The sequence below is a fragment of the Varanus komodoensis genome, unplaced genomic scaffold (genome assembly GCF_004798865.1).
Source record: "Varanus komodoensis strain SLA01 unplaced genomic scaffold, ASM479886v1 scaffold18_1, whole genome shotgun sequence".
Taxonomy (NCBI): domain Eukaryota; kingdom Metazoa; phylum Chordata; class Lepidosauria; order Squamata; family Varanidae; genus Varanus; species Varanus komodoensis.
Genome location: NW_025335548.1, coordinates 3,743,866 through 3,763,952, shown reverse-complemented (window position 1 = coordinate 3,763,952; position 20,087 = coordinate 3,743,866). Strand labels below are relative to the sequence as shown.

General features: G+C 44.1%; 1 protein-coding gene across 5 annotated transcripts in view; it reads right to left on the bottom strand.

Moving 5' to 3' along the window:
- The window catches only part of ITGA4 (integrin subunit alpha 4), a 55,352-nt gene that overhangs the window by 12,466 nt on the left and 22,799 nt on the right, over window positions 1-20,087 (bottom strand). For all 5 annotated transcript variants that reach the window (XR_006414415.1, XM_044427019.1, XM_044427020.1 and 2 more), the window contains 9 exons: window positions 18,647-18,741; window positions 17,878-17,968; window positions 15,595-15,640; window positions 14,786-14,940; window positions 13,683-13,840; window positions 11,836-11,985; window positions 9,675-9,751; window positions 4,112-4,262; window positions 38-136 (listed from right to left, as the gene is read on the bottom strand). Coding sequence is in view for 4 of the 5 variants with exons in the window: in XM_044427019.1 (XP_044282954.1) it covers window positions 38-136; window positions 4,112-4,262; window positions 9,675-9,751; window positions 11,836-11,985; window positions 13,683-13,840; window positions 14,786-14,940; window positions 15,595-15,640; window positions 17,878-17,968; window positions 18,647-18,741 (1,022 nt within the window). In the remaining variant the exon portion in view is untranslated. The remainder of the gene's footprint in view (window positions 1-37; window positions 137-4,111; window positions 4,263-9,674; window positions 9,752-11,835; window positions 11,986-13,682; window positions 13,841-14,785; window positions 14,941-15,594; window positions 15,641-17,877; window positions 17,969-18,646; window positions 18,742-20,087) is intronic.

Genomic DNA, 20,087 nt, shown 5'->3' with positions numbered 1-20,087 from the left:
TGGCAGTGAAGAAGTAAGCAATATAAATAATTGGAACCTTTGAAAGGTGATCCACATATAAATGTCCAACACTGCAGTCCAGCTTGACTCCTTGGTTTCCTTTTTCCAACACTTCACAATGTATCTGGGCTTCTTCCTAGGATAACAAACAGAGTATAAATGCAGTAGACAAAAGAAGACTATGCATACTTTGCGAAAACGTTAAAGCTCTGGGGAAAAACATAACAAAGCAATTAGAATATGGAACAGGATCTCCCACTACATCAGTGTAAAGAAGAGCCACAAAGCTCTCAAATTTGACCAGAGATTAAAGGAGAGGTTATCCCTTCTTACCATGCCAGTTTCCTGATGGAAAATGTTGCCCCTAGTATAAGTTCTGAGGAGGAAAACTTACACATAGATGTAACTTTTCCCAAAGCAGGCAAATAACTTTGGTGAACAATTTTCATTGGAAAATGGTATTGAGAGAAAAAAGGTGGATTTAGAGCTTATACTAAATTTGAAGATATAATAGTAGAAAAGGAAAAGCAAGACAATATGTAGATGAAAGGGGCAGTAATTAAAATTTATAAGATATTATGGGAAGATGAGAACCAATATGATCCACTTAAAGCAACATGAGAAACAGATTTGAGAAAGAATATTAGTAATGAAGACCAGGAAAATATTTGTGTTTACATGACACATTATTGTCATTCACAAGTTCCAGAAACATCACAATAAAATCACATGGCAGTAATTGTGAAATCTGCCTTGGATTTTAGAAAAGGAACAAAAGACTATCAACTGTTATATGTGTTAGAATTAACCACTAGCTTATTGTTTGCATGATCTTAATAAGCAGACTGCCCCTACAGGAAAACTTCTGGATTCTGAAATACATTGCAAAAAACCATATGCATTCTGTCTGTCTGTCTGTCTTTCATTCTTATTTGACAGAAATCACTTTCCAAAAGAAATACAAAGAAGAAACTCTCAAAGAAATCATCATGTCATCTTTAAAAAAAAAAAAACTTGCTTAGGAGGTAGTGGTGTGTGTGCAAGTTTTGGGTACTATCATCTCTCCAATAGCCTCCTTGGCTTCCCACACTTCAGTTAAAGCTACGATAGACAAAAAGTAGCAATTCTTTCCAGAAGGTTTTTGCAGATCAGAAAGTACAGGCAGGCTGGGAGACAGCAGAGGAAAGAGATGTGTAATAGTAAGATCAAATAGTCTAGCCCACCCTGAGAAGGAGGCAAAATAAAGGAAGCAACTTTCAGGAAATTAAAGGGCAGATCTGGGCTCAGCTGTAGCTCCACTTCTTCCATGGATCTGAATACAACACTGTCCCCCCCCCCACCCCACACCTGCATTGTGAAGGATGCAAAATGCAAACCTGGCTGCCATCACAGGTGGCAGTGTAAAAATAAAAAACCCTTGGGAAAGGAAGAAAGAAGCTATGGTATACCCCCAGTCAACATAGAGCCCTACCAGCTGCAGAATCCTCCCACGACAGAAATTACCCCTACAATTTTGCCATCCACAAATAGGGTGGAGAAATCAGAGAGACCGTTTCTGCACAGCTCTGCTTCTAAACACACTTTTCAAGTAAACTGTTCGCAAACCCAAACCATACATTATGGCGGTTCCATAGTTGCCATCAAAAGTCAAGCCATGGGAATTCTTACATGCAGTTAGTGATGAATATGAAGGCTGATGCCATGCATTTATGTTTGGCCTGAATGGTGTGCATGATTAACGTTGGCCTGAATTATGCAGACAAACAGCTAATGCAGCCAACCTGGTTCCAAACACACTTCCAGGATATCATATGAACCAGCTTTTAATCTATTTCTGACATTTTTAAAGCCCTTAATCCTATAAGAGTATCTATAAACAGTAAGTCTGCTCAGCAGTCAAGCTGTGAAGGTTTGAGAGGAAGATTTCCCCTTATTTGTTTCCAAGATCTTCATGAAATTTTCCAGGAAAAAAACCCTGAATATGTTGGGGCCACTGGAGGGAAAAATATATACACTGGCCAGTATCCAATGATATAATTCAGTAAATTCAACTAGTGCTGGCAGAGCTCTGACAAGCCATTCCACATGACAGGTGGTGCAAGAACGGTGCTCGTATACAAGGATTCACTCCTTGTACTTATTTCAGAACATTGTTTTCACCAGCACAACTTCATTTGCACTAGCAGAATGACTCAGATACTCCCCCTGCTGCACTAATGTCTCTATTAGAATAAATAGTGAAATCCTGGAGTTTAAACGCTGTTTCACACTCTAAAATTAGATATTGTGTAAGAAATTCTACAGTATTCAGTAATTAGATAATTCAAACTTTACTTCTAGTTACAAGAGTTGGAAACAGTTTGGAAGAGGTATTACCTTGCAATGTGCATATTTATCCCACTGTTACCTTTATTGTGATTGTTTCATGCATATTTTGATTTTTATTTCTAAATAATACAAGTTACTACTTGTTTACTACAGTGCTGATGTTCTCCATTTTAAACTCCTCCCTCTCCCCCTGCCCCAGCAGCAAACATTTGTGCCTTGGGGTGCAGCACTTTGCTGCTCCGCATCCCAATGCGGGGGGATATTAGCATTGTAGCTGAATGCGTTCAACTCCCCCCCATCTATAAAAATCAGATTTATAGTGCAATATCTACTTAACAATAAGCCCCACTGAGTTTAATGGGACATACCCCATAAGGTGTAGGATTGTGAATAGGACTGCAGTCTTATTCAAGCCGGTTTTAAGTATCCTTTAACAAAGGGGTAAGCGATCATCCACTGGAGATGAATTAACTTTAATTCCCATCTGATGGAATGGAGTTAAGCACACATTTATCTCTCCCACTCAAATTAAAGAGACACTGGGCCTGCGTTACTTTATCCAGTTTCCTAGGGGTAAGCCCCATTTGAACACAAAACTGTATAGTTCTGAGAAAACCTGAATAGGGTTGCACTGTGAAATGCTTCCCTTTAGCTGGGCCATTCCCATGCTTTTAAGGAATATTACCAAAGGTGCAATCCTACAAGACATTGTCTTGCTAGGCAGATGCTTCTGACTTCGGGGGCTTCCAAAAATTCAGTGCCTGCTTGGCCACTGCGGACAGGAAGGCTTGAGTGGCAGAGGCCTTCCCGTTCTCCTTTGAAGCAAGCTTTGCCAGATGGACCATTGGGCCTGTCTAGTCATGCCATGTTCCTGGGACCGAGGCTTAAGAGATGCAAGAGAACCACTGCCTCTTCCTTGCCTGCCCTGCCCAGCAACCTGCCCTCTTCCTTCCCATCCATCATCTTCCCAAAGTCACAACAGAACCTCAGGAGGAAAGCCAACCACTGCAGAACTTTTAGTGGAAGCTGGGAGCAGTGGTGGAGCACAGCCAGTGCTCACAGGGACACAACGCCAATACCTTTTTACCACCAAGGGCACCACCAGCATCTGCTACCCCCTCCTCAGGTTCCCCTATCCCCTTGTAGCTCAGCTGAAATCCATACAATGGCTGGCAGGAAACTAATTTCACCAGCAATAATAGATTGTTTCTTGTTGTAAAGCACAGAATGCTGGAGCAGCTTGTTCTAGAATGGTCCATTAAAATCCATTAGCTTTACCAAAGATCTGCTCCTGATGGTACTGAAAGCTGCTAAAAAGTGGTTTGTGGGAAGGCCTGCCTGGATTTTCCCACTCTCCTTGTGGGGGAGGTTCTGGGGATTGTCGTGCTAAGAGCCTGGACTTCAAAAGGTACCAGAATACCACTGGCTGGGAGGAGTATGGGTGAGCAGGTGGGTGGAGAGCCATGACCAAATCTCTTTGCCCAAGGCTGGAGCCCAGAGGAGGAAATCTCAGCCCCCTTCCGCTTCCAAGAGGCTGGGACTGTTCAGCCCCACCATTCCATCTCTTATGCAGCTGCCTGGCCAACATTCTTGCGGAGAGTTTGGTACAGTTGCCCCTTTGCTTTAACAAGTTCCAGCCTAGCCTGCAACTCCAATGAGGCAGTGGAGGTTGGATGAAGATCAGACAACACAGCAAAACACTCAATGTTGTGTGTTTTGCCATTTAAATTGGTGGAGGAAGTGCTACCCATGAGCTTATAGAAAAACACACACTGGTTCTTACCTGCTCTAGAATTTTTGTGAAATAAAGCCCTTTGGGGAGCTGGATATGGAGGGCAGTTTGATAGGCATCATCTCCAGCATTGTACAGGGTGACATTTAACATTAACATCTTCATATTTCCCACTGCAAGGTAAGTTTTCTTTTCATGGGGCCTGGAGGAAATTGAAATAATACATTGATTTAATTTTGGAACATCTAAAAAGGCAACTTACTTAAGAAATGGCTACAAGGCTGCATGCCACCACACCAAGAAGTCCAGCTGGAAGAACTGCATCCTGCTCCCGCTACGCACTGGCTACGTAACAGGGCCTCCCGAACCATTTTCTGCCCAAGGGCCCAATGCCGTTTCAGGGCACCCCGCAGGGGCCCGTCACAAAAGTGGGCAGAACGGATGACAAAGAGGTCAGCATCAAAAGACTCCTCTGGCAGCTAAAGCTCTTACTAAGCCCTAAGAAAAGCATTGCCACACTTCAGAATGAGGGGTGAGGATGAGAAAAGCTGGGAAAACACCAAGTGACTGGCAGTCAAGGGGAGAATGGAAGCGACTGGGCAACATGTGCACGGCCATCTCACACGGGAGATTGAGGCGGGGACCCCCCAGCAGAATGCATTTGTCTATACCTGAGCCGCCCCACCCCGCCCGATGTAGGAGAACAGAGAACCCCCCGTGAAGTGAGGCCATAAGACTGGACCACCTTCGGTTTGTTTGCATGGCTTGTGAGTTAAAGCACCTTCTCCATACGTATTTATTTATTTGTTTAATTGATACCTCTTGCTACGTATTTGGCCCAGTCTGAGGTTTGGCTGAGTACAAGTCACCTTTCGTCACGTTGTACCTTCCCTTGGGTTGCATCGTGTCTGAACCACTCACCCCATGCAGAAGACCAACTACTCTGGGGTGAGCTCTCTCTTCCTCAGGTGACACGGTTATCTGTACCTTCTTGCTGAACGGTAAGGAAGATTTAATGCCTGCTGCTGGGGGAGTGGCCTTCTTTTGCTCTAACCTGCCTCATAGGGTTGATACCTATAGAGTACAATGTGCCTGGTTACGGGAGAGAGGAGAAGACACTCTGGGCGCCTTAAAAGAAGTGCAAGATAAAATGGCAATTAAGAAAGAAATTATCATCTACATCCAGACATGTGATACAGGTATTCTAAGAATCAGGATAAGCTCTTTCTGGGGTAGCTGGTCTGCATCTTTCAGCCAAAGCCTAAAAAGATGACCGCGCATCATTTTTATAGTGTGTTTACTGTCTTGCTAAGTGGAGGGAGTATTTAACCACGTCTGATCGGATCAGGAACATGGTATGATGCAATTCTTCCTCCATCTGGCAAGGCAATCCACTCACCCTAAACCTCTCCCCAAGCCCCACTCTTCTCTCATCCTTGATGTAGCTTTTCCATTTGAGTGGGATGGCTTGGCCTGCTGAACGGCTCCTTTGCTAGCGCCATCCCCACTCCTTTAGAACATCTGGGCTGAACGCTGCTTTCCTATTACCTTATGCTGCGAAGAGCGCTTGTCTTTTAACTCCCTGTCAAGGTTAAAATCAGGCAGGGCTTGTGCACATGAGTGAACATGTCTTTCTTATGTCCCACCTCGTGTTCCCTGATCACGTTAACAAGCAAAAGGCACCTAAGAGGATTTAAAAGTAAACTTCAATTTGACATTAAAGTTTAATTAAGACTTGCAGAAGAGCTGCCTTGAAATAGACATTTATCAGATATTCTGGCTTGAGACCAACACATTAGTCACTGAACACCTTGGGGAGAAAAGTTGGCACTTAGACAGGCAACAGAAGGTAAAAGCACTACATAAGCAGCTAAGTTACAAACGAGAGAGAAAAGCACAAATGCTAGCATTGCAGGGGCTGGATCAGGGGGTTTACTGCTTTCTCGAAAGCTACTTCTTTATATTTAAATAACTGGTGTTCTTCCCCTGTTCTATATGCTACAGCATTTTGCTTTGTTTACAGGGTGCCAAAAGGAGCTGGGAGAAGGTGCCCAGTGTGGGATACAGTCACACATAAATTACTAGCTGCATGTCTGGGAATGTGAGAAAACTGAGTTAGAGGATTTCACCTGTACCCACAGCTCATTATTATTCTTAAACAAAGTTATTTGACCCATACGGCACATAAGGAACCTTATCAGCAGATAAGTTATAGGACTGCAGTGAAGGCAATCACCACCATCGCTATCTAAATTTCCTCAATCAGAAAGGAATCTAGCAGTCTGCTGAAAAATATCTGGCCGAACTGCAGGGATAAAGAAGGCCGTTTGGCTGGAGAAAATAAATCCCTGCTTCACAGATAGATTATAGATAATGCCTCACACCTTGTGGAAAAGCCAAAGAAGTAATGATGGCGGCAGACCCATTTGTCTGAACTTCAGTCTGCTCCGCACATGTGTAAGTGTGTGCCTACATTCACAGGACACACGAAGCCCTGAGAATAAGCTACATGGTGTGGGGTGTTGGTGTGCGCAGCAAGCAGTCCGCCTCCTTCTATAGCTTTCCTCATCCTCCTTCCCCACTGGTCCTCAGCCTCCCTTGCGGCATCTCCTTCCTTTCCTGCTCTGATCATGACCCCTTGTTGTTCACTTCCATTTCCCCCAGGGCCACAGGAATGTGCTCTTGGGGTCCTTTTGGGGTCTGCCTTTTGCCAGTGCACAGGTGCATTCTTATGTCTTCTGACAAGTATTCCCGCCTGATCACTTTATGTCAAAGAGAGCAGCAAAGTGGAGTCGGTAGCAGACATGGGGATTAACAAGGCATGGCTGCCTATTATAGGCTAGATCAGCATTCCCTGGCCTGGGGACCTTCAGAGGCACTTGGAGCACAGCTCCTGCAATCCCCATCCCGCAGGGCCACTGACGGGGAATTCTGGGTGAGTGGAAGGCACGAGGTTGGAGAAGGCTGGGCGAGACTGTGCCCAGGGCCAAGAACCAATGGCCAAGTTGGCCATGGAAAAGAAGCACTAAGGAAAATTCATGGAAAGCATGTTTGTGCAGGGCAAGATCTCCCCTTTGGCAATATGGGTGGCTTTTCAGTGGCCGCCACATTTTCAACACCTCCCTCAATCTTCAACTACTGCACAGAAGGGATCTATTAACTCCCCATCTTTTCATGGCTGCTTTTCAGAGTACTTCCTGCTGCCATGACGGTGGGTTCCTAACAGTACTAACACCCCACAAAACAACAGACACAACGTTAATGGATGGGAGCTAAACCAATAGGGATTCTGAATAAATTTAAGGGCTGGTAAGTAAATGGAGTGCTGCTCTATTACTGCAGGGATGCGAAGTCCCCCTCCACCCTCCTTTCACTGCCACGCACTTAATTTACACAGGATGTCTGTCCCTTTACCTCCAAGTCATTGAACTAGCAGAAATCTCCCAGTCCAAAAAAACTGAACAAACATGCCTAACCCTTTTCTTTTGAAACAGCCTTACACGGGTGGCAGACCAGGATGGAGCAAGCCAGGCAAGAGCTCCCGTAGTGCCTCCACCCAGCTGTTTGTTCCATCCCATTCATCCACATCCACAGGGCTTTTTGGTTAAAAAAAGGGGGGATGCAGTAATCACAGCAGTACTAGTTCTAGTTCCCTCTCCTCAGCACCAGTTAGGGTTAGGGTACTTGACCACTGATTACTGAATCCAGTCCTGGGCACCATGCTTTAAGAAAGATGCAGACCGTTTGGAAAAGGTTTAAAGGGGGGAAATAAAGATGATCAGGAGGCTGAAAGAACTTGACATATTCAGCCTTGAGAAGAAAAGGTGGTTACACAGAGGAGCTCCAGGATCTTTTCTTAGCATCCCAGAATACAGCACACAGAATAATGGGTTCAAACTGCAGGAAGCCAGATTCTGGTGGAAGACCAGGAAAAGTTTCCTGGCTGTTGGATGGAAGGTCAATGCAACCGGTTGCCTGGGGTACTTGCCGGCCGTCCCACACTGCAAGCGTTCAAGTTGCAGCTGCACAAGCATCTGTTAAGGATGCTTTCACTGGGAGTCCTGCACTGAGCAGCACATTAGACCCTCTGTGATTCTATGAAAAAAAAGAGCTGTGAAACACCAGAGGAGCCAAAATCTCCCCCTTCTGGAACAGCTGGCAAGGTACTGAAAAGTGTCAGTCCAACACGTTGTCAGCATCACATTGCCAAGGGAGGGACTGCCCTTTAATTGGACCTCATCTGTCTCACCCCTCTCTGCACACTGGTGCATTTCAACTGACATTTCAGCAGTCGAGCCCCCAAACCGTGCACAAATTAGTTTATACGCAGTCTTTCCTTGTCACTTTCCATGTCTCTTATCTACAAAACTTCCCTTTTGCTTTGGCAGCTGAAACACACAAAGAAATTGACCAGACTGCACATACCAGTCCTAAGTGTGCATTTGCAAAAGACCAAGAAAGGTAGTTATAATTTTAAAAATTATTAGCATTTCTGTAACTTTAGAACTGAAAAAAACAAAAAAAGAAGAAAAAACCGAAGAGGGTAGGGGAACCGGCAGTAGTCGTTCCAAAATTCTACTTGGGCATCAGCGAAGGGGCCCTCTCTTGCGAGGGCAAGACTGTGAAGAACAGTGGGGAGCTTTGCCACACTTGCCACGTGGGCCACTAGCCAAGTCCCAGAACCGAAGAAGAAAGCTCTCGCTACGATTTGGATGACGTGGCAATGCATCGTGGATTGGGCAACCCAAGAACAAGCCATGGGTTGTCAGAGTGGCTTTGCTCCCGAAAAGCCATCCTGAGTGAAACTCTCAGGGACTGGATGGCATGACATCCAACCGCGGCGGGTTACCCATGATGGCTGGTTACCCATGATGTCATGTCATGCAAACCCAGTCATGGGCACAGGGTGGGTAGGTTAAGAGCAAACTGTACACAGACCAGGGGCTTATGAGCTCTGAGTTGACAGTGCTTTAAAATGTGACACTAAACTGCGAGTTAGTGTATGTAAGTGGTATTGTATATGGGCAGGAGGGACATACAACCTGATGGGAATCTTGAAACATTAAAAACAAAATAAAAGCTTTTATTAAGATTTAAACCTGTTGAACCAAGGAGAATGAATTAAAAATGAAAACAGAATGCCTATCCATCTGGTGCCTCCATACCAAACGAAAGGAACAGCTTGTTGAATGTTTTAAGAAGTATTTTAATGGTTTCTAAATTAATTTGGCAACTTGGAATTGCAAAGCTAATGTGTTTCTATTCGCTATCTCCCAATGTCATGTCTCAATATTACTATCAAAACTATTTTAAAAATACACATGTACTATGCTAATATGTAGATGTCAATAAAGGTGTTCAAACCAACAGAATACTCTGACAACATGAATTGCCAAATAAAGACTTCTAAGGATATACAACCTCAGCTAGCACAACCCTTGCATACATACCCAACACTCTCACTGATTTACACACTCACACTGTGCTGCTGTAAATAATTTGACATTATATTTAGTGCCTTCTGAAAGATTTTCTGCCTTTCACTGATACAGAAAGGTAAGTCTGTAAAGCTCATACAGTCTTTTTCACTACATAGAAATCACACATGACTTACGCTGGAAATGCGAGTTTCCCAGAAAGTAGCAAATTGGCAGAACAGTTTTCTTGAGAGCAAAATCTTGCAAACATGAACTTTGGAGAAAGGAAAACAACAATTACTCGTGTTTATATATAACAAAATACAAATCTGCATTCTGAATTCTTCCGTTCTTGCTTCTTGCCACCTGACCCCCTTGCTTCCTTGGCATGCAAGTCTGGTACCTTCCACCATCCATGGGAGCTGGGGCAGAAGGCTGTTTCTGTGCAGCCACATTAGCCAATACCTCAGGGAGACACTTGGCTCCACTGGGACTTCAGCTTACATGGTTTTCAGAGGCCCAATTTGAACCCAAGAGCCTGCCTCTGAAGTCCTGCGGTCATCCAGACTAGCTTGCTGAAATCTTGACTGAATGGCTGTCTCTGGCAGCAGCTCTTCCTTTAGCCACACTCCTTCTGTGGACTTGCATAAGGCCTACCTATCCTCATCAGAAGAGAGCTTCAGCTATTGGGCGGTATAGAAGTCAAAGTAATTGTGATGGACAGGGAAGGCCAAGGATGTTTTCTTTTTAACCTGTGATGGTGCAGCAAATGCCCTGCCCACAGGAAGTCCGGGCACAAGGCACCCAAAGCCAGCCTAGTTATTTTGGCAGAAAATCCCAAGACCCGCAGTAAAAACACCACAATGAGATATTAAATGACTATAAATGTTCTGCCTTTCCTTGAGGCAGTCACTTCATTCTGCCTGATGGAAGGGGTACCCCTGCTCCTGGGTGATGAGATTTGCATACTTCTAGTAAATGAAGGGTTTTTCCGAAACAGTTTAGCAACAAAATCGAAGTGGCTTTGCCATTTTACTGGGAAGCTGGCACAGGCAAGTTCATATCTGACTTGTTTTTCCTTGCTTCTTTTGATGTTATTAGGAAACTTCATATGGCAGGGAAACAAATCTTTTTGACCTTTCATCAAAATAGTATCTGTCAAGGGAAACATTTCATTTATTTGTAGGAGTTCATTATGTTCTTAACTATTGCCTTTCCAGTCTTGGTATTGGAAAGATTAGATCAAGGAGCAAAAATATTTGCAGTGATCCAGAAAACTATGTGAGCAGTAGAAGGCTGCATATAAATACATTCTCTACATATTAACTGCTATTTGGAGTTTCCTGCAGAGTAAGACAATGGCTCTGCCGCCATAGTGGACATTTTGAAGCCATCCTTTCTCAACTATGCATATTTCATAAAGATTTAAAAAGTCTCAGTAATCTCATGTGAATTTGAAAAGAACAGATCACATCAGGGGGCATAATCCAGACCTTCGTACCAATTTAGGAAATGCAGGCATCAGTGTGTGTACAGGCTGCCCCATTTGTTTCTATTCACCGAATCCAAACAAATGTATTAGGCAATTGTACACATGAGCATCCTAAAGCCCAGAGCTATTGAACATCATTTAGCCCAAATGCCAAATCCAATTTTGGAGAACCGCTCTGGGGTCTCCTTCCCATACTGGGTGGGGCTAAATGTGAAAAGAAAGAGGGAGGGAATGCCAGCATGTTTTAGCTTAAAGCTCTTACTGCCAAAAGCTAAGCCTTTGAAAAGCCAATTTCAGTTTTTAGGCAGAAACCTGCACAAAAGCTGGGAAACAACCACGTGATCCAGTACTGGAGAAAAGGGAGTATCCACCTGGCAAACCCTAGAGAAGTGGACTGGCCTAGGTTCTTCACCCTGGTTGTAGCCATACATCCCTGCCTTACTTCCTCCATGTGAGCAAATATACAATGAAGGTGGCTCTCAAACATATTAATTGGCCCAAACTGAATATATGGTACATGCCGCATATCTGGATTATTTAACAAATTGCTATTCCACACATGCAATTCCTGGGAGGAGTGCCTAGTTGACAAATGGGGCTAATACAGCTATACATAGCAACCATGTTAAAAGATGGGGTTTCAGTTCAGTTCAGCGCCATACAGAAAAAACCAGTCAGGACAAGGGAAGGAAAGTGAAGAACATTCAGAAGCCTTCTTCCACATTCCCCTTTCAGGATAAGTACCATTGAGTATCCGTATTAAACTGACACACACAAAACCCTTGATCGTAACATAACTTTGCAAAGTTTACATTAGGTGTATATTTTCTATAGCTACAGAGATGTATGGAGTCCAATGCTTCTACCTTGCTGCGTATAATTTCACTTTCTTTTCGCTGTTGAAGAACTGGTTGGAGTGGAGGGAGTTCGTCCGTATTTTTTGTCTCCAAAATATGATGTCCGAGGCGATAGGTGGCTTCAACATGTACAGGGGTAAGGATATCCCTGACATCTTTCTATGAAAGGGGGAAACCTAATGAGTTAATTACATAAGACAAGTGACAAGCAAGCATGTATGAATGTATGTAAAGAATAACCTGCCTAATATATAAACACAAATAAGCTACCAAAATCAGAATGTAAGACAACCACCATAACATGGAGCAGCATGAAAAATGCAAAGAAGCCAATTATTGACCACTTTGGGGACGACCTGGCTTTAGAAAAAGGGTTAGGGGAGACATGACATGGACAAAATTATGCACTCTCTGGAGAAAGCGATAGTAGAACCCAGGATCTTCTAATGAAACAGAGTGATGAAAATTAAGAACCAAAAAAAAAGGAAGTCCTTTCTCACATAGTACAGACTATGGAATGTGGTACCACCGGTAGTCATGAGGGATCCCAGTTTGTACAGCTCTAAAAGGGAATTCAACAATTTCATGGTGGATAAATTTGTCAGTAGCTACTACAACCGCAAATGCAACAACAGAGCACCTCCAGAACGAGAGCCATTATATGACCAAAGGCCAAGTTGGTAGGGAAAACAGGTGAGCTTCTGACCAACTGAAAAATTAGGATCGGCAAACTCCCAAATTTACCTAACTTTAACAGGTTCATGTAAACAAACAGCAATTCACAGAAGGCAGAGGAGATGCTCTCAATATTACTATTTCAGTGTAAACAAATACATTGCATCAAAAGTAGGGAGGGTGAAAGCATTTGCCCCAACCTGGCTTGGATTTGAAACCAAATTAGGGTGTCAGAAAAACAGAGTCTCAGCTTCTCCCAGGTGCTAAAACATCAGTAAAAAGAGTCCATAGTAGTTTTGGACTGCATGAGGTAGAAAGGAAACGTGGGCCCTCTTCATTCCCAATAAGCATGTCTGCATGAATCAAAAAGGTCAACCCCTTTACTCAATACTCTGCCCTAAAACCCTCTGAGAGGTTTCACATGCTTATGGGTGAAACTGTCTCAGATGAGCTACCAAAATTAGAATGTAAGACACAACCACCGTAACATGGAACGGCATGAACAATCAAGCAGCAGAGTTCAAACTGCAGAAAGCTCAACGTCTTAAAAATCAAGAGCAAACAAAGAAGTACCCACCCGGTTCTGAAAAAACACCAGTTGGCAACAGGCTAATCTCTCAAAGGAATAGGAATGACAGAGCATGAAAGGGTCTACTGCCGATCGCTACCGATCTGACGTTTGAAAGTGGCCTGAGGAGGTCCTCTAAGAAAGATGCTCCTCACAGCCCACAGGCTGCCCTGCTCATTGCTGTGTCTTTAAACAGGCACAGAGCTGGCTGTTAAAACAACCAAGAGGCTGCTGTCCGCGGCAAGGACACTGCCCTGCAGCAGCCCACCACCTCCACTTTTTACTGCACCACCCACGACGGGCTCCTCCGTAGCCTGTGGAGCGTGACACCTGGTGAGTTGCTCAGGAGTTTAACGGCCCGGTAGTTAACCCATTTCATCACTGCTGGGTTAACCACTGGGTTGTTTAGCTCCCAAATGACCCATCTGGCTGGGTTCTGATGTCATGCGAAGAAGCCAACAGTGGGTCGCAGGGTCAAAGCGGAAGAGAGGGACACACTGCAAGCAGCACTCGTCTTCGTGCACAACAGCCCACCTGCTGTTGGCTCCCCTTTCTGGGTTGTCATCACCCATGTCATCCCAACTAGCCTGATTTAAGAGAGGGAACATGTTACCCTCAGGAAGGCTTGGTGGGTTGCGCAAGTAGCATTGTTGCTGTTGTAAATCCTGATGCTTCCCGAGGTTGTTGCAGAGCTCCCATTAGAGGCAAAATAAAATCTCGCTGCAGTATCTGCCCTCCTGCTCACATCCAGGCTTAGGTCGTAAAGAAATACTGGGAAAGTTGAAGGGGGGAAAGAGAAAAATGTAAGAGGAATGGTTCAGAGGTAACTGCAGCAGTATTTCCAGATTCCTTAAATGAATGGTGAACTATAGCAAGCAATTGCTTAAAATGCCACACACAGCTCCTTATTATCATTTTGTTAAACAAATCACCCCAAGTGTTACAAGACAAAACATTTCACAGCCCAGTGCTTCAAAAGGCTGCAAAACACTGCCAAACACAGTGCCCTGGGTACTGCGGGCTCAGAACACATCAGGGGAGCTCATCTTTGAAGCCAAATTAACTTCTGCACCTTTCCCCCATTTGTCTGTTGGTGCCTGGAGATATGAGCGGGCACTTCTCTTTTGCAAGAGTCCCAGATCTCAGAGTTTAAGTGCCTGGAGAAAATAAGTCCTTCTCAAGCTAAGGGTCCACGATCAATTGGGCAGGCCGCAGACTCAAGAGCTCCTGCTATTTTCTCCCTCCACTGTGAAAACCAAACTCCACCCTGACACAGCCAGGCTCGTCTCCTGACCTGCCCTCTTTCCCCAAATTTTGTAACGTAAGATTTTGCCCTGCCCTAATCCGCCAGACACCAGTCCTCTCATTTTGTTCCAGGATGTACACCTTTTCAACTTGTCTACTCATTAAAGCTACAGTTGACACCACCCAAGTATATTGCTTTCATTTACTTTGATAGCGAGTGTGTAAAAACATACACTCGAGTGTTGCTACTCAAAAGTAACTACTGCACTGCTACTGAATGCAGCTAACCTGGGCAGTTACCCCTACCTGTAATGCTTTAGATGGTGCCAAAAATCAAGGTGGGTACCTGTAGCCACTGTACAACTGAGACTAGCAGTAAGTTCCATTTACCCATAGCAAAAAGTCACTTTTTAAACAGAGAATCAACCGAGTACAGAGAAAGGATGTTGCCACGCTCAGCAAACAGCTTACCAAGATAACCCGGAACTGTGTGGCCACTATAGTTAAGACAAAGCATCAGATTCATGCACACAGCAGGTTGTCCGTTTGCTACACAGTCCAAAATGGTTCGATTTACTGAACTGGGGTGTTTTAGTGATGCATCAGCTATGACTACTGCCCTTGTCCTAAAAAGTAAGAATTCATCGTCACAAGATGCTCCCTTGCCATCCGCAATTCCTGCACAGCGCTTTATCATTTGGGCATTCTGCTTTTTCTCAAGACAGGACAAGGGTATTCTTGACAGCTTGGATCCTAAGGAACAGGCTCCATACTATGCCAAATATATACTATGCATCTCTAGTGTAACTCCCAGGGAAGAATGGGTGGGGGACAATCTGACTCAGAATGACAGTCCTCTCCCCAGTCACGCACCCAGGCAAGCAACCAATGAACAGAGCACCACCGCTTACCTGGGGGTAAAGCAACTCAGAATGAGCTCCGAGTCATGCAGACTAAGCTAAATGCATACTCAAACTGGTGCCCCCAGAAGTCTTGGACTAGAACTCTCATACCCCAGCTAGGTATGCTGTTTGTCACCTGGATTCTTAGGTATTCACCTCCTGGATAATTTCCTAGTGACACTGGAGTCACGCATTTTGTATGTGTTCCAGTGTGTCTGTCTAAATACGTCAGTGGTGTGCAGAATTCTGCGACACAATGACTACGTTCAGAGTTTAATCAAGGCCATTGTGAGGTGCAATGGCATGCTGTATATTTACTGGCCTCTCATAATTTACTCTTTTGTCCTATCTCCGAGCCTGCGAGTGCATTCAACTCACCTCAGCAGCACCGCAGAATCCGACAGAAAAGCGCCAACTGCTACATCTGAAGAAAAACACACACAGCACAGATGGATGGTAATCGTTAGTCCCCAGAAATCTTTCAGGCACAATCCACAGGTTGCATATTCACCTTTGGACTGTATTAAATCACTATTTGCACATTATTAATTAGAGAGGATACACCGACACTTCAAGCCACATCTATCATTAGGACTTCCTAAACAGAATCACTGGAGTAGGGCTGAGTTATTTTATTCCTTGCATTAAATAAGTCCGCAGCAATTACTAACAACATAGCTCCTGCCCATTTCCTACAGGAATTCTGAAGGTTAGCCATTCAACCAGAAAAGAATATTTTTAAACAAGAATATTTACTAGGAAAAAATGATCTCATCTTCAAAGTTTAAGGAAAATTGTACAACCTGAAACAAATGTCCAAATGAACAAAAGACAAAGAATATCTTCCTTCAGAGCTCTTCCTCTCATGCAGTGAAATAATGTGTGGAAAGGGATCGGAGCTGTTTGGGTTGGCCTTCACCCAAAGATGTCTTGAGTCAGCTCCAGCTCTACCGTGATGCCTTCAGGCTGACATATGCAGGGAGGATTCTTAGTGTGTTCAACTGAACACGCTTAGAACCCCCCAACCAGATTAACTCCCCCTTCGTGTCTTTGGCCTCTGTGGGAGAATGCCAGAGGTGGGACTAGTGCATGCGACTTCTCCACAGGTCATCTGAACACATGCAGGGAAGCTTCTGAAGTGGGCTGACAGGCCGTTCTCTTCGGGAAACGGAACCTTTTCAGGGCAGCACTCAGCAAAAAGCAGGACACTGCAATGACTATGGGTGGGAGGCAGCTGTTGTCTGCCGGGTTCCTGTGGGCAGCTGGGTATCCACTGTGTTGGAGCAGGTGGATCTGGGCCTGATCCACCATGGCACAGCCCCATTAGATGTCTGGAGTGTAAATACTTCCAAAATCTTCTTCATTCCCATTTCTCTTTCTCTTCTTAGGGCAGCAAGTAGAAGAAAATACATGCATTGTCAGAGGACTTTGGCAGGGTGACCTGCAAATGGGCACCTGGGCTGGATGCCACAATACATGCACCAGTGCAAGTTCATGCAAAAATATGATACGGGAGTAGAACAGTTATGCCGGCCGGCACAAGACAAGTTCCGATCTGTACTTCAAGTCTCCTTGGAAGCAGGGTGAGGCAGAAGTGTGAAACAGTCCTATGGCCACTAGACAAGAGGCTGGACAATTACTTGGAGTACCAGCCCTGACCTGGGAAATTATTTGCAAGGTGAGGGCTGGGAATCCAAGCTCTGTGCGGCTCCCCGCTTCCCTCCACTCACAGCTACTCTGGAAAGAGCTGTGCCAGCTACTGTTCTGAAGTTGTGAATGGGACCTCGGAGATGGGGTTTGGTGGGAGTTCCAGGGGGAGGCAGATGCCACCACACTATGAAGGACACCAGCGACACCTCAGCCTCCTTCCCTCAAGCTATGGGGCATCAAACCGATGAGTTCTGCAGGGTTGGAGGGGTCCAGAGCTCCTCCGAGCACCTTCTGCCTTACACAGGTTGCCTACTATAGTTCTCCATGCAGAGTTCTGGACATGTGGACCGGATTGCACCCAAATACATCTAATATTTCTTAAATTTTATTTCATTTGAGAATGCTAGGCTTATCGTTCCATTCTGTTTTCTCTTCATAATATTGACACAAACTTTTAAAGCTAGCAGTGCTTTCCAGGTGGTTATGACGCATATGCCAGCCCTGTGCATAGCCACCTGTAAGTAAGTTCTGCCAAGTTCAGGAGAAATTACGCACATGGAGATGCGTACAGTATAACAGCCTTAATGCACTTGTCCCAATACATTTAACAAGCCATCTCCTTTCAAACAACTTGAATGCTACCAGCACTGAACATTAAAAAAACGAAATCATTCATAGGGGCTGCAGTTGCATTCCAGATGGTCACTCCACTCAGTGGGATTTAAGCTGGTCATGATTAACGCCTATTAATTTTAAGGGATCCATGATGATATCTGGATCCAACTCAGTGAGACTGACTTCAAAGTAGACTTGTATAATAATAAGCTTCTAATTTGGCCACATATCATTTGGTTGTTTTTAAATGCTGCTGGCAGTTCTGCTGTTTTATTGTTTTATTCATGCATACCCTGCCTAGGAGTTAGAGAAGGAACTCAGGAATAATAACAGCAACACAAAATGTTGTTCCTCCTATATTCCTTCCTCCAAAGAGAAGCAACGTTTTTAACTCACCTGCATAGCCATTGTTATCGACATCAATTCTCCCAGCTATGGACTGGCCAAACATCCGTAAGGTACTGCTTAATTGATGTCCTTGTATTCTCTTAAAAAAAAAAAAAGGCAGGGTTTGAGGGGAATAGAAACTTGTTTAAGAATTATTAGTAGCTACAACTGACAAACACTAGAAAATAATATAAACCAGCTTTCTCATTAAATCGTTCTTTTTCTATTGTAAGTACATTCACATTCAGGGTCACATAAGTCAGAGACAACTTGACAGCGCATAACATTACCAAGCGCATTCATATGCAGTTTGGCATTTAAATTATGCTCAGTGGGAAACCTTTCCTCTCCTGTTGTCTTCCCTTACTATCCTCTTATCTTACTACCTGGCTTGGCCAAGACATGAGTTGCTCCAAGCAGCGGAAGCAAGGAGCTCTTCTTATCCTGAAATAGGAGTGTTGAGGGGATGAAGGCAAAGAAACGTTCATAATCTGGGCAAGTCACATTTGCCTTTTTCGGAATGAAGCGTTGCCTGTAATTTAGCCACAGCATTCTCTGCACTTCATAGGAAGATCAAGTGTGTTTCCCCAGAGTGAACTACTTCCCTGACATTAAAATATTGCAGTGGACTGCCTTGGTCCCTTACACTTCCAGCCTACCTGTGTCCTACACGTATGTAGGTATGCCCAGTATGTGTGTGTGTATGTGTGTGTGTATGTTCTGTTTAACATTTTGAATATTCAAACCACAGTCACAGTGGCAGCTTTAAAAGACCTACTTGTGAAAAGGTTGCTGATATCCCATCTTTCCTGCCATTGTATATGTAAATTGCTCCTTCTAAATCATTTTCATGTGGAGCACCAATGGCTACATCTGTAAGAAACGAACAACACATTTTGGTGGGACATTAAAGAGAATACATGTGCTTGCATAAGCTACTCTATAACAAATGAAAAGCGACAGACCATGCGGCCCCACATCTGTAACAATTTCTTGATTCAGTAGATATTCTTGGTACCATATAAGTAATAAGATATTTGAAACACAGAATATTTGTAAGCGTACTTCACAATTCAGTAACTGAACTTACAAGAGTTATCTTTGTATAAGGGAGTCACAGCAGTCACACCAAACACCCTGAGGAGCAAAATAGACCCGTGTGTGTGTGTGTGTGTGGATATCTTCCAAGATGGTTTAAAAAGGCAAGTTTTAAGAGAGGTGTATGTGTGTGTGTGTACTGGGGGGTGGGGGATGTTAATCTGCAAATAGCAAGTCTAGTTTATTTTTAGTCATTTATTTACAGCACAGTTTTACCTACAAGCCACATATAAATTAAGCAGATTCAGAAGAAAGTGTGAAATATAAGCTGCTTAACAAATAAATTCAGCTGTTTAGAACGTTAATGCTCACAAGAAGAAATCCAAAGGAGGAGGATGGAAACATTAAGGACTAGTATGGAAAGTATTTTGCAAGTGATGCCACAGGGCTACCATTAAACCAAAATGGCAAATGCTATAGATTCAAGCAAATTTTAGCCAGGTCGGATGAAAATAATTTAGCAGAGGCTAAAGCACTATGATCAGCTGGAACTCACATATTTGGAAGCATTCTTGCTAGGCAGGTTTCTTTCTGTTTATTAACATCTAGTGAAATTATGAGATTCACTGCTTCATAATGCAGCAGCACCCATTACATGAAACAGCTCTGAAAGAATGTAATCCATGGATAGGCCTATGAAAGACTACCAGGTACAACTGATCCTAGGGAGATTGACAAAGGCATGCAGGGGGTCAGGGTAGCCCAATCAAGTAAGCCCAGGGAGACCAGGCACTTCTCATGAGACAAGGGATGCAAGGTTTTAACTTCAAAACTGAACCTGAAGTTTCAGGTTGAACCTAACCCCTTTGACCTTTTACATTTCAATGAACAGATGCTAAGGAGAGTGGAAAGTGCAGCACAGAAACTAGAACCTGATACCATTCCCAGCTCCGTCAAGCCCAGAGCATTGCGCCTGAGCACTCTTGGAGTCAGACTCTTTCTGGCTTGAAATCACTGACAATCTCTATCTGGGCAGTCCAACAAAGGTGCTTAGAGTAGCAAAGAGAAGCACATGCGCCTTCTTCCTTGGTGGGTATTGTTCTTCTGTCAGGGGAACAGACAAGGATTCCTTCCCCAAGAGAACCATGATTCCCTCTGCTTGCAAACCCCACATGCTTGCA